This window comes from Pleurodeles waltl, chromosome 4_1 (genome assembly GCF_031143425.1).
Source record: "Pleurodeles waltl isolate 20211129_DDA chromosome 4_1, aPleWal1.hap1.20221129, whole genome shotgun sequence".
Classification (NCBI taxonomy): Eukaryota; Metazoa; Chordata; class Amphibia; order Caudata; family Salamandridae; genus Pleurodeles; species Pleurodeles waltl.
The window spans coordinates 807,522,937-807,537,190 of record NC_090442.1 but is presented as its reverse complement, the minus strand read 5'-3'; the positions used below and the strand labels follow the sequence as shown (position 1 = coordinate 807,537,190).

Below are 14,254 nucleotides of genomic sequence, written 5' to 3'. Positions count from 1 at the left end.
TGTGATTGGTATCCATGTTTATAACCCGTTCCAACGTGCCTATATGGTTCAATAAAGCAAAGTCTTTATTATGGTGAGTGATCATGAAATGCAATGAGCTATGGACTCGGCTTTGCAGTGCTGTCCGAATGTTCCCCAATACAGGCAAATATATGCTAAAGCTTGAATGCAAGATTGGTGATTGCTTGAAAATGCAACTTAAAAAATCTTGGGCTAAAATATTGTGCAATTATAGGTGCCATTTCTTGAAGTAAAACATGTTTGATGCATGCCTGTATTTACAAAAAAAGATTAAGATCAAAGAGGTAAAACCAATTTAGAAACTATTGAAGGTTTCCAAAGCACTCCAAAGTTTTAACATAGCTTTAAACCTGTTATGACTTTCAGATGTGCTGGATGTACAGAAAAGTCAATTGGGGCCCCAAGCTAAGTCACTGAAGTGCATCCTTGTTTTTTAGGGTCGCGCGTGCAAGTGCTCTAGCCTGCTGTAATCTCTCTGTTGGCCTTAACCACTCCCACTCTTGCTATTCATTCTTTGTTGGGCATGTCTTAAATGCTTTATTTTTAATGGTGCATTTTGTGAAATGTCCCTCCTTTGTGTGCTGAGTTCACTCCTCAGGCAATTTAACTAAATGAACGTTTCTGTAGGCAATCACACTACGTAACACTTTCTCCTGTTACAGCGTGTGATGGCCCCTCCTCCGGTTTCAGTTTGCCTTTAATCCCAGCCGCAATCCTTTCTAGACATTCATTCAGGGAGCCAACAACTCTCACGCTCATGGCAGCCATGGCGCTTTGAATTGATTTGTTTTTGTCAACAGTTTTACTTTTCATTTTTAATTTATGTGGCAAGAAAAGTCCAGTTAGGAATTTACAATGCTAATAGCTTTACCTCGAGCAAACACGAGACCCATTGCATTTGCTTGTAATCTTTATAAGAATAGAAAGGATGAGGGACTGTTTGACCCTACCTTGTGGCCAGAGCAAAGGAACGGAAACAAAAGTTGAGACGGTGGTGAATGAGACCCTTTTAGTTGAATGTTTTTTTAAATATATATATATATGTTAGAAATGGGGTCTTTGGTTGACAGTCAGGTTACCCCCCTGTTCAAGCAAGGACCCTCACTCTAGTCATGGAAAAAGAGAATCACCCTCATCTAAACCCTGCTTACCCCCTTGGTAGCTTGGCAGAGCAGCAGGCTTAACTTCAGAGCGCTAGGTGTAAAGTATTTGTACCAACACACACAGTAACTTAATCAAAACACTACAAAATGACTCAACACCAGTTTAGAAAAATAGGAAATATTTATCTAAACAAAACAAAACAACAAAAATCCACAATATACAAGTCAAGTTATCAATAAAAATGCAAAAAGTGTCTTTAAGTAGTTTTAAACACACACTAATGCTGTCAGGGTGAAAAAGTACCTTGGGCGCTTCAAAAATAACACAGGCACGGGCGAGTGCGCGTCAAAAAGGGCTTGCGATGCGTTGATTCCACTCAAGAGCGGGACTGTGCGTCATTTCTCCTTTCACCGGGTCGGGGCGCGTCATTTCTGCTCTCCGCAGGAGAGCGATGCGTTGATCCGGTCAGCGCTCTGGTCCGGGCAAGCCTTGCGTTGTTTTTCCACACACAACAGTACTTGAGTCGGAAATCCAGCTGCACGAGGATCCGAAAACCCTGCAGCGCGGGTTGTGATCTCCCAGCCTCCGTCAGCGATGCTGCACGCCATTTCTCCTGCTCCGTGCGTCAATTCTTCGGTCTCATTTCCTTCAAGTGTCGTTTCCCAGCTGCGGAGCCGGCGGCGCGTCATTTCTTCAGCCGCAGATCGGAGTTGCGTCGATCTTTTCCCCGCACGGCGCTCTGTGCATGGATTTCTTCCTCTTAGGCTGACAGCTTCTCCTTTCAGGGTCCCAGGAACTGGATGGGCACCACAGGGCAGAGTAGGAGTCTCTCCAGAGACTCCAGGTGCTGGCAGAGAGAAGTCTATGCTGTCCCTGAGACTTCAAACAAAAGGAGCAAGCTCTAAATCAAGCCCTTGGAAAGTTCTTCTCAAGATGGAAGGCACACAAAGTCCACTCTTTGCCCTTCTACTCTGGCAGAAGCAGCAACTGCAGGATAGCTCCACAAAGCACAGTCACAGGCAGGGCAGCTCTTCTTCCTCAGCTCTTCATCTCTTCTCCAGGCAGAGGTTCCTTTTGCTCCCAGGAATGTTCTAAAGTCTGTGGTTTTGGGTGCCCTTCTTATGCCCAATTTCTCCTTTGAAGTAGGCCTACTTCAAAGAAGTGTCTCTTTTGAATGTGAAATCCTGTCTTGCCCAGGCCAGGCCCCAGACACTCACCAGGGGGTTGGAGACTGCATTGTCTGAGGGCAGGCACAGCCCTTTCAGGTGTGAGTGACCACTCCTCCCCTCCCTCCTAGCACAGATGGCTCATCAGGATATGCAGGCTACACCCCAGCCCCCTTTGTGTCACTGTCTAGTGTGAGGTGCAACCGGCCCAACTGTCAAACTGACCCAGACAGGGAATCCACAAACAGGCAGAGTCACAGAAATGGTATAAGTAAGAAAATGCCCACTTTCTAAAAGTAGCATTTTCAAACACACAATCTTAAAATCAACTTTAATAAAAGATGTATTTTTAAATTGTGAGCTCAGAGACCCCAAATTCCACATGTCCATATGCTCCCAAAGGGAATCTACACTTAGATCAGATTTAAAGGTAGTCCCCATGTTTACCTATGAGAGGGAAAGGCCTTGCAACAGTGAAAAACGAATTTAGCAATATTTCACTGTCAGGACATATAGCACACATTACTATATGTCCAACCTTAACCATACACTGCACCCTGCCCTTGGGGCTACCTAGGGCCTACCTTAGGGGTGTCTGACATGTAAGAAAAGGGAAGGTTTAGGCCTGGCAAGTGAGTGCACTTGCCAAGTCGAATCTACAGTTAAAACTGCACACATAGACACTGCAGTGGCAGGTCTGAGACATGATTACAGAGCTACTTATGTGGGTGGCACAACCAGTGCTGCAGTCCCACTAGTAGCACTTGATTTACAGGTCCTGGGCACCTCTAGTGCACTGTACTAGGGACTTACTAATAAATCAAATATGCCAATCATGGATAAGCCAATTACATACACGTTGTAAAGGAGCACTTGCACTTTAGCACTGGTTAGCAGTGGTTAAGTGCCCAGAGTAACAAAAACAGTAAAATCAGAGTCAACCACACATTAACAACCTGGGGAACAGAGGCAAAATGTTAAAGGAGACCACGCCAAGGATGAAAAGTCTATATATATATATATATATATATATCAAACCAGATAATACAGTCAAATTTTTTGTTATTGTCTATCACTATTACCAACCATAATTAACAGTTTCCTCTTGCAATAAAACATGTCAGTCTGTTATTGTTCCCAAGGAAGATGTTTTAAAACTTTGACCTTTAAGGTCAGTGTCTGCTGGGTTATATTGCAGCAGTGGTGTGTCTGAAGAAAGAGGATGGTTGAAATGATAAAAACATATGTAACCTTACAACAGCAAGAGTTTTGACTTCAATATGTTCCAATGTCAATCCTTTAGTTTTCACTGTTCATTTCTGCCTTTCTAATGCTAAGTTTACAACATACACTCTCACAATAGTTGATCTGCTTACCTATTTCATTATAGGTGCATCTTGCGGAGCCAGCCTAGACGAAAAGTCTTCTAACACAAAGGATTACATAAAATGTATGGATTCCAAATTCAAAGATTTGCAAAGGAGAAGTGGTTTATGTGATATGTTCTTTCCATTTGAAAATGGTAAAATAAATTAAGGCTGCTTTTGGTTTTCATTTATATAACTGTTATTATATGCATCCAGTAATATGATATAATTTTGATAGGATGTCATGAAATAGAAATCAGCCAGGTGCAAGTTGTATAAGATACAAATGAATACAGTTTATAATGAATTTCGGAATTCACTCTTAGTTAATCTTTTTAACAAATGTTATCAGTCCATAAGCAGTGTTCCATGAAAAGTTATTTTTTTTTCTTCAGAATTGGCACAATAGAAAACATGTCTATGAGAATACATCAAGTGCAGCCACCATGTGTTTCATCTGAAAGAAACACTTTTCCAGGTCACTAGTTCATTAGGAACAGGAACACAGTCTTGACATAGCACAAAGTGTGATGAAGATGCTAGAGACTGTAAACCTTTCCAATGATGAAAGAAATAGAGGATCTACTAAATTTCAAGGTGGAAGCAAAAATGTTATTCTCACTCCCCAAAAAATCAAGCTTAAACTGATTCCGCAGACTTCTGCGTCCAAGAACGTCTGAACATCTCTCAAAGAATATATTGTTATGTTCTGGTAACTCCAGTCACTTGGTCTGTGGAGACAAGTGTAGTAGTTAGCACCTGCTAACAAAAAGTCCAGTAACTCTTGAGAGTTTAATGAAAAGCATGTATGTGTAACTGGCGTGTCCAGTACTAGAAGATAGTGTCCAAAAGCTTCCATCTTCCCAGGTAGATGGAGTAATCTTCACAATTAATTTAAAATCAATTGCATAATTCAAGCACCTCTGCTTGCATACATTCAGTAATATTAACAAAATAAGCAAGGACTCATTGAAGAGGAACATCAACAAATCCATCTTTATTGGACACCACAGGTCTGTGGGGCTCATTATGAAATGTTAGGGCTAAGTATTACAGCTTGAGATCAGCCTGCCACGAATGATTCAAGACAGGTCAGCACGGTCAATAAAACTACATTCATCCAGCCTCATATACAGCTTTGTATGAATGACAATGTCAAATGCTGCTGACAGGTTTAAAAAAATCAGGACTCATTCATCTGCATTCATATGCAGGTCATCCAAAATTGCTGTATTGGCAACTTGAGTGCTACGTGTAGGGCATAAACCAACTTGACAATCATCAATTGTATTGTATTGAATATTAGCCTGTGAAGAGTTGAAAGGAGCCTAATGCCATAGAGTCTGATGTGCATGGTACAGTAGTTTCCTCGTGTGCCTGTTGTTCACAAGACTTTGGAAGTCTTTTTGGAACTGAGGCGTGGCCGCTATTTTGAGATCCATGCATGATTTGCAGAGGATGTCTGGGATGTGAACGGAGCTGCCGCAGCTCCTTTCACAGTACTGAAGGTTTGGTGAGCAGGCACAATATTTAAAGCAGCTGCCCTGCAAATATTTTTATTTAGAGGAAAGAAACTCCTAAAACAGGAGTCTTTTTTTCTCTAAATAAAAAACACAATTAATTGTGAAGGAATTTTTCTTCCTGTGTATAAAGACCATTCTGTATTCTCCATGCCATTGTCTGACATGCTTCATAACTAGGACACTAGAAGGGAAAGCGAGTGACCGTTACTCCATGGTCAGGAGAGCAGGGCGACCATCAGTGTGACCTGGCACCACCTGGTCAGGCAGGCCACTCAGTCAGAGGATTGCATTGGAGCCAGTGGGGGCTTCAGTGGTGCATTTCACAACTATGGAGTTGGGAAATCAAGAGTGAGGCGGGGTGAAATTCTGCTGTTTTACAGTGGTGTTCCCTCTGTCAAAATAGGGTCCTTGCACATGAGAGCTCTGAAATGACCTGCATATGTTTTAACCAGATACATAAACCTCCTTTGTGAGGCTGGCTGCGTTGAGCATAACAGGAGACATCATTTGCAATTTTCTCCTACAATGTAGGATAATGGCCTTCTCCAACCTTAGTGGGAACTGGTAGGCTTGCCCTGTGTGTTGATGACTGTCCCTACATTAATCGAAGTCATTCCCTATTGGTATTGTGGATTTGCTTCATGATTTCATGAGGTATAGGATTATGTCACTCTTGCATTCTGTGTCAGAAACTAACCCATTGGGTGCTAAGGAGTCTCTGTTCAGGATATCTACCTACTTCATTACTAGCAAAAGCTTATTAGCAAACACAAGTTCCCTAAGAAGAGGTACATTCAAAAATATTTCCACACCATGACCCACATGTGCAGGAAGACCCACATGGGGATTTCGATGAATCTACGAGAATGGATATGTGCTTCCACCATGTGAGTTTACAATTAGCTTTACAGACCTCAAAATTTCACATTGAGGGTGAGTTTTCAAAAGCTGTAAAAAAAAAAATATATATATATATTGGTAACAAATGCTCTTCTTGATTTGGCCTCCAGCTCCTGTTGTGCCTTCTACTCGCTTTCTAATCTCCCATGGTTCAACCAGCGGTTTCTGCTTGGGAACTGAAGCACTTCTTCCTCTAGTTTGATCAGCATCTTTCTGCTGCAGAGGTGGTCCAGAACAGAAATCTAAAAGAATTCAAAAAGGCAGGTATTCTTTGCAGAATGCTTTTGTGTTCCATGTCCCAAGAGAGTTGTTTTAATATATACTAATATCCTTTTTATGTCTGAGGTACAAATGTCCTGAAGAACTGGAACGGAAAATTAACTGGTAAACGTTCTTAGCCCTTTTTGCCCAGCATCTTCACAGGTTATATTTTATTTTGCTCAGTGAGGGAGAGCAAAATGATTGTTGTCACCCCATAACTTATCACAGTTATGAGATATTTCTTAGTAAAGCTTTCCAGTTTAGACTCTACAATTTCAAAAAAATATATATTTTTTTTTTTTACAAGCATCCAGATTAAGACTATTTGAGCCATACCAGAATTGGCCATTATAAGGCGGCATTACTGATTACCTAAGGTTACATTAGTAATACAGCTGTCAAGCAAGTTGTTCTTCGCGTATTCTTGACTCTTTTCACTGTTCCATTTCCTTCTTCATAGTATTCATCAACTCCCTCCCCTAAGTTTGTTGGGGAGTACATTCCTTACCCTTTTGGCTGTTTTTTGAGTTATCAGAGTTTCTCTGCATTGCCTCAGTAACTGGAGCAATTTAGGTTTGAGTGAGGAGCAGCTAGAGTTTTTGTCTTCCTAAAGTTCCTTATTTCTGGCAGTTTGTACAGATAAGTCCCTCCATTTATTCTTTATTATGACAGGCTTTATTTTGTGCTTCTTTAATTACATCTTGGCATGCATTTCTCACAGAACTAAATTTTCGAAGGGGCCTTGCTTCACATTGAGATCTCGTAGGTTTCAGATCCATCATTGGACAAGAACCACTGGATCTGCTTCTGTGCGCTCCCTGCTCGCTTGGCATGGCTAAATCTTTGATTGCTCATGCCACCAGCAGGTTATTTAATTACTACAGACGTGCCATTTAGCTTATTTTATGAGTGTGTTTCCCTTTTTCAGGCAAAGGCAATGCCTGTTGTGATTTCATATGTGGCCATCTCTCTTGTGATCTTTGGTGTATAACATCGTTATGTTACCATCTATTATTGAAACAGCACCATGATGAGACGTACATGTTGAGTCTATTGTCACATATTTCCTCCTCGTTACTAGACGTAAAAAAAAGTTGCATATTTTATATTTTTGTCATTGTCTTTAGGCATGTTCAACAATTTGATCTTTTGCCTTTTTCCAGCTGTTAATTTTCCTACTATAGTTGACATGTGACCCAAAATGGAGGCTCAATATAAACCCAAAGAGTACTGTTAAGAAGGCTATCTATGAATTGGTTTTTAGAGCTTCTGCCCCTCAAAATAATTTACCTGAACAGTCTTTTGAACAGTCCCTTTTCCTCCCTCCTTGGCTAGGAGTGCTGGATTATGGAGAGATTACTTTGGGCCAAATCCCCTGCACATCAAAAATTAACTTATTTTTCTTCACTTCTCAATCGGTTCTAAAGTGGTACACAGATGAGTGTTAACCCATGATCATGCCACATGCTGTTCCTTGTCTGTCTGTGATCTATACTATCATGTTATTTGCTTTCTATTATTGCCTCTTATACATTCCTCAGTGACCATATGTAATGGTTGAGCTCCTTTTCGAGTCTGTGGAATGGAATGGTTGCAGTTTAAAATGCCTGTTTCTCAAGTCTACTCCATTGTAACACATTGATGTGCACACACAGTCCTGTGTCAAGCAGCATAGAGTCCTGGACTGCTACAACTGCTAATAGATTGCTCTTAGCTGTGCTTGCTAAGCAATAATTCTTCCCTGTAAATTGCATAGCCTTGGTGGATCTCTTTCTTTGGTTTCTACAACCCTTGTTTCTCCTGCACTATGTTCCTTTTAGAGATTTTTAGAGATTTGATCATCGCTACAACATCCTGGAATTGGAAAACAACTTCCGTTCTTCTCCAAGTATTTCGTACACAAGTTATTTGAAGCTCCAATTGTACCACGTACGGATATATTTTATGTGGAAAAAAAAAACAGGAAGGCGGTGTAGGCCTCTCAGCCAACTCTCTAGGATGTTCTTGTTTTTGTCACTCATCTTGTGTGTAACCAAAACTAAAGGTTTACAAACTAAGGAGGGGACGAATACCCTTCCAGACTTGCACTTTCAACGTGTTGACGTAATCAATCACATTTGCATCTGGGAACTCCAATTGGTAAGATGTGTAAATCATTTTTACTTCTAGATGTGGAGAGAACATTCCTTTCTGTGAATAGATTTTCCCCTGCTATTGTTGCCCTCAAGTTCAGAGACCAGATGTTTAGGATAATTTTAGAGACTTCTGATGACCCAGCAGCATTTGCCAGGCCCATGTTCTGGAATTGTCAAGGAAATTCAAGTGTCTCGTGTTTTTCGGTAGTGGGGATAGAGTGTTATCTTTCGTATTAACAGCATGGTCATATGTAACACCAAATCTACAACTGGTGGACTGACTTGATTGATGATTAACTGTTTTTAATACAGGCCTTTCACAGAAACACAACAAATTTCTATTGGGAGCTATGAAACTATACACCTGGACGCTGAATATGAATACCAAGAACTCTGAAACCAATTCAATACAGACTGGGCCTAATTATAAATCACCACAGCTCCACTCAAACTAACCTCACTGTCTACTGAGTTATGGTCAGTGAAACATAGAGGAAAGGGAGTAGAAAGAGGAAAAACACTGCTATGCTGGTGATGTCTTTCTTTATATATCTTAACTGGCTTCCGAGAATGGTACTTCAATAGTCATCCAAACTACAAGAAGAAGCTTATACTTGGTATGTAAATAATCAATAAACATCAAAACTCCGGAATACTAAATCTTACCAACTCTTGTAAAGAAATCAAATTACATTTATTTCAATAGTTTATGTGGGGTTGGAAGTAGACACAAGATCAGATGGTTTTGTAAGAGTGTCCTTTATCTGAGAACAAGTAAAATAGTATTTAATGTATATCCTAACTTCCTTACTAATAGTTGACCATTTGAAATGCCTTGAAACAAGAAGCTTGGTCTTCCTTTCTCCAAAATGACCTACCACAGGGGCATCATGAGACCAAAAGAACCTTGTTTCTGGGATGTAAACTTTTCAGATAACATAAACTTAGTATTCCCAATCAATTCTCTTGTGAGGATTATCTTTAATATGTTGCTGAACTTTATAATATTTCAAGACTTTCAGCTGGATCAAAATCATTTATATAAAAGGAAACTACTGTCTAAATAATTGGAAATATCCAAAATATTTTGGAATATATAATTTACCAAATTTCAAAACGTCACCGTGGCATTACATGGATAAAAGGATATTACTAAATACTAATTCTTAACCTATCATTTATCAAAGACTGCCTTTCACTTATCACAAGCTCTCATTCTTACCAAAGTATAGGCCTCACAATGGTCATACTTAGTAAAGAGTTTTGAGTACTGATTCTGTGGACTGAGATTAAAATTTGATTTCAAATTTATTTCAAATTTATAATCAATGCAGGGACAAGGATCACCCTTAATTTTGGTTATAAAAAGAGGGGAAGCCACAGCTGTCAATGTAGAGTGCTTAAATAAAAATGTTCTCAATCAAACTTGAGGTAAACTATTTTATAGAGCAAATATACATTTGAGTTCCACGAAAATAAAATATATAAATAATTTGATATTACAATTGTTATATTAGTGGTAGGCTGCCATATTTATTCTGTACTTGTGAGAAAAATTAGAAAAATGTAATCATTGGACAACCTTTGTTATTGTTGTACCATAAATTGTATGTATGATAAGGATTAAGGAATTGCTATTTATTTCATACATATTAGATACGTTATACTCGAAAATATATACTCGCATGTAAAAATGATAGAACATGTTTTTAGAACAAATTAATGTATGTTTTTATATTTTTTAAATAGCTTTGATAAAGTGAAATTCGTCACAGGACATCAGTCGTTCTCGTGATAAGAATAATGTTGAAAATAAAATAACAAATTACTTATAATTGAAATTAAAGATACCTTTAAAAATGTGTAACTTTGACTAGGACCTGGCTCTGTTTGAGAAAGGATAATAGTGCTATGGCTGCTGGAAGGTGTGGTAGGAGACGCAACTCTATTCCCTAACCCCAAGGATAATTGATCAAGTTCATCCCATAAATAGAACTTTTCATTGAGAGCTGTTTTTAGATTTTGAATATCAGTTATGGCCTGAACCATAGCTTGTAAAGGGTTCCGATCAGAACGCATGTCTCAATTTCGGTAGCAAACTGCCATGAACTCAAACTCCTATTAAATACTAGCTGAGTCTGATAATTCACTCTTGCTCCACTTGTTACTCGCCTCTTAGTCTGGTGAATATGAAAACTGACAAAATGTCAGTAAAAACCAGGAAGAAGGCAAAACAACATCTCTATTCTGGTGACTTTTCTCATGGTGAGCCCTAAATTGAATTGAAATTTGTCATCTGTCAACAGTGGTTCCTAAACCTTTTCATAACATATCAATACATAGGTTCTAGTGAAGCAAAACTGGCTGCATGGTATGTGGATATATTTGGATGGCCTTAACTCTGTCTACTTCCTGATCAAGATTCAGTACACCACTTCTGCAGACCATTGCAGTGATCTCATACAGGTTTCTGTGAGTGCTTGGCCACATTATGAGGCAATCCTGTGTCTTAAGCCTCCAGGCAACACATGCTTTTTCTTAAACATCAAGAAAGCTGACTGTGCAGATGTCTACCAGCTTTTTGCGTGGTTCAATCAGCAAAGCTGTGCTGACAATGCAATACGAAAGGTAGTACTAAAATAAAGGTTTTTCTTGGAATACATGGCTCTTGCAGATGACATGCATGTCAAGGACATTCCTAGGACACTGATGCAGGCTTTGTAGATGCATTAAAAATTTGAAAGTGACCACTAAATCTGAATTAGCAGTGATTCCCTGAGACGTTTGAAATCCAAAATGCATGTAAGCCTTAAGCCTTAAGCTTTTAACCGAAAATTAAGCCAACAGCTGGGAGCTTAAATAAAGCTAAAAGTTGAAACGACTTTGGATGAAATGGTCGGATCTATTATGTAGGCAACACATATTCTTGCATTGGAGCGTGGTGCTAAAAACCCAGGTATGCTCGAGGGTTGTTTTTGGTGGAGTGGGTCTTCTGTGTTATGATTTTATGATTTGTTCCAAACACCACCGATCATAACACAAATCTAATGCCCTTTTGCAAGTAGATAGGAGGGAGCACTATATAGGCACTATAGAGCATGGAAGCAGTCTAATAACTTAGTGCACTGAATTTACATTGCTTATTTATCAACCCATCAGCAAAAGAGGCAATTTTGATATTTAAATGCGGAATTCCATGATGTTCTGGAACTGTTATAGTTGTTTGTCATGCATGCATTTTGATACAAACCAAAGAAAAGTAGAGATTGCAAATGTGTCCAAATAAAAGGTAAAATGTACATATAGTGACAATAAGATCTACGTTTTAAAACATTGCATTTTGAAGACCACAGTGTAGTTTGTTTTAAAGGTCATGCTTGTGAAGCAAAAGAACAGATTCGAAGAGTAGACAGGTTTTCACTTTATGATGCTACAGTAATGTCCATGTTAATTGTCAGAAGCTATTGTCAATATTCACTGCTGTCTTTCGAATATTAACATTGCAAACAACATTCTCAAAAATAGTTGATCTGCTCACTTATTTGTTTACAGAGACAACTTGTGGAGCCAGCACATGTGGAAAGCATCCAAATAGCAAAGTGTTCACAAAATATGTAGATTCACAAATCAAAGAAGTACACAGAAGAAGCAGTTTGTGTGACATGTTCTCTCCAGTCAGGAATGGTAAGTTTTGTATTGATGGTTTTGTTTATATGTGTTGTTGCTGAGAAGGTCCACATTAGTGTGAGTTGTATTCCAAAAGGATTACAGGTGATGTTTGTAAAATAGATATGTCAGCAGACCATCACTGGGATTTAGTACCAAAGACTATTGTCATCAGTACCAAGCAAAGAGGGATAGAAAGAATGTAATATTCAGACATGCTGATGTATCTTATTGTTAGTGTTCAGCCTCTTTTTGCTAAGAAATCCAGTTTCCACTGGCCTGTCTGAAAATATCCCAAAATCTCAAACATATAATCCTCACACTCTACGCAGAGACTCTGGTAGGCACAAATACCCTAGCCTCAGATTGGACACATTTCAAACTGATCTCCACTCTTCTGTGCAACAACACACTGCAACTTGTTCTGTTATGAATAAATCCAATATATCCTATGGAATTAAACTGACCACCATGGAGTTTCAAACGTGTGATGAGAGTTGATAATTAACCATGTTATAATGGAACGTCATGTGTCATATTTCTGCTATCAGTTTCCACACTTCCAATACAGTGATTGATACCTTGAAGGCCCTATTACAGGTGTTAATACGCAGTCCTAATATTCTACCTCCTTGAATCCCTCCATCTCTGCCCTCGCAGATAATTAACCTCCCATGATGCATGCAGAATTACTGCAGAGAATGTTTTAACTCAAGTGAAACTAGCCATTTAGCAAATGAAACAACTCTGCACTGAGAATGATTCCAATGTGACTGCACCTACAAACACTACCCACACAGTTACAGCTCCACTATACAGCCTTCCTCTGCTAATCAACTTTGTGATCCGACGATATAACACCACGGCATCAGCACATAGACTGAAATATTCCAGAATATACTCCATTGTTCCTTTATTCCACTCCTGGAGAGTTGTATCATGGGGGTACAGGCTCTTTCCACTGGCTAATCTAATACTTTCATGGTAAATTCCCACAGTGAAATTGATTACATCAAATTAAAGCTTGATCAGTTCAGCTTTTGAACTGATTAAAGGACACCCATCAGCTCTCTTATAAACAGTGTACTTATGAAATCTATCACAAAATCCTCCTGTAGCCATCATGCCAAACATGATTCAGGGATGTGGCTTTACCCCTATCGCTCATCATGCACTCCACATAACCAAAGACTCTGGGTTCTCTGACACTATTACACATCTCATTTACATAATTTACAGAACTTGACAGACTATATACAATCCAAGAGCAGCCTGGTCAAAATATCTCATGACAATTGCCCTGTCCCAACGCCATGCTAACCCATGGAACACTTTAACAGTGCCCTCTTTAACTGTAAATCTGCAATCTCTAAAGGTGCTTTTATATCCTCTCATCCAATAGAACCTTGATGCTCTCATGCTCACAAAAAATGTGCTTTAGAACCTCTATCAAATGATTATTTGTTTAAATACTACTACCATTATACAGAATTGTGCATCTGAACAGAGCCAATATGTTTGTTTGCGGCCAACGCCAAACATTCCCTTACCTACAAGGATTGCCTCAAATACAATTAGTTAAACACAGATTGCCAGCATAACAACTAATCATGAGAGTTAAACATCCTCTACCAGTCACCTGGCAATAGATATATTTTCATAAAGTATTTAATTGAAAAAAGTACTAACCAGCACTTGTATTTTTGCCCTCTGATTTTCAATAGCGTTTTAACGTCCACTGCAAAAAGGATGAAGACATTTATGCATGTCTTCTCAAATCCTTTATACAGAACTATAACTTACTACAATATGCTCCTTCCCCACAAGCACTAGCGTGTCTACACTTGACCGGATTATTTCCAAGATCACTTACTAATCTCCAATATAACATTTGTTTGTCATACTACATTCATAAACTCTTAAACATTTTCAAAACATTTTCTACATGCTAAACCAGAAGTTGTCATTGTAATCTTCAATGAAATCACATGCATTACCAACATGATTTTAAATTTCATAGTCCACTGTATGAAACTCGGATGACCACTACACTGTACTACAGTAATATAGCAGGATGACAAGAAACATTGAGCAACACTGCCACCACCACA

General features: G+C 39.1%; 1 protein-coding gene across 2 annotated transcripts in view; it reads left to right on the top strand.

The window, feature by feature from the left end:
• Window positions 1-14,254, top strand: part of LOC138288186 (protein NEDD1-like) — a 445,800-nt gene that overhangs the window by 284,900 nt on the left and 146,646 nt on the right. For both annotated transcript variants that reach the window (XM_069229528.1, XM_069229527.1), the window contains 2 exons: window positions 3,682-3,813; window positions 12,030-12,161. In XM_069229528.1, coding sequence (XP_069085629.1) covers window positions 3,682-3,813; window positions 12,030-12,161 — 264 coding nt within the window. The remainder of the gene's footprint in view (window positions 1-3,681; window positions 3,814-12,029; window positions 12,162-14,254) is intronic.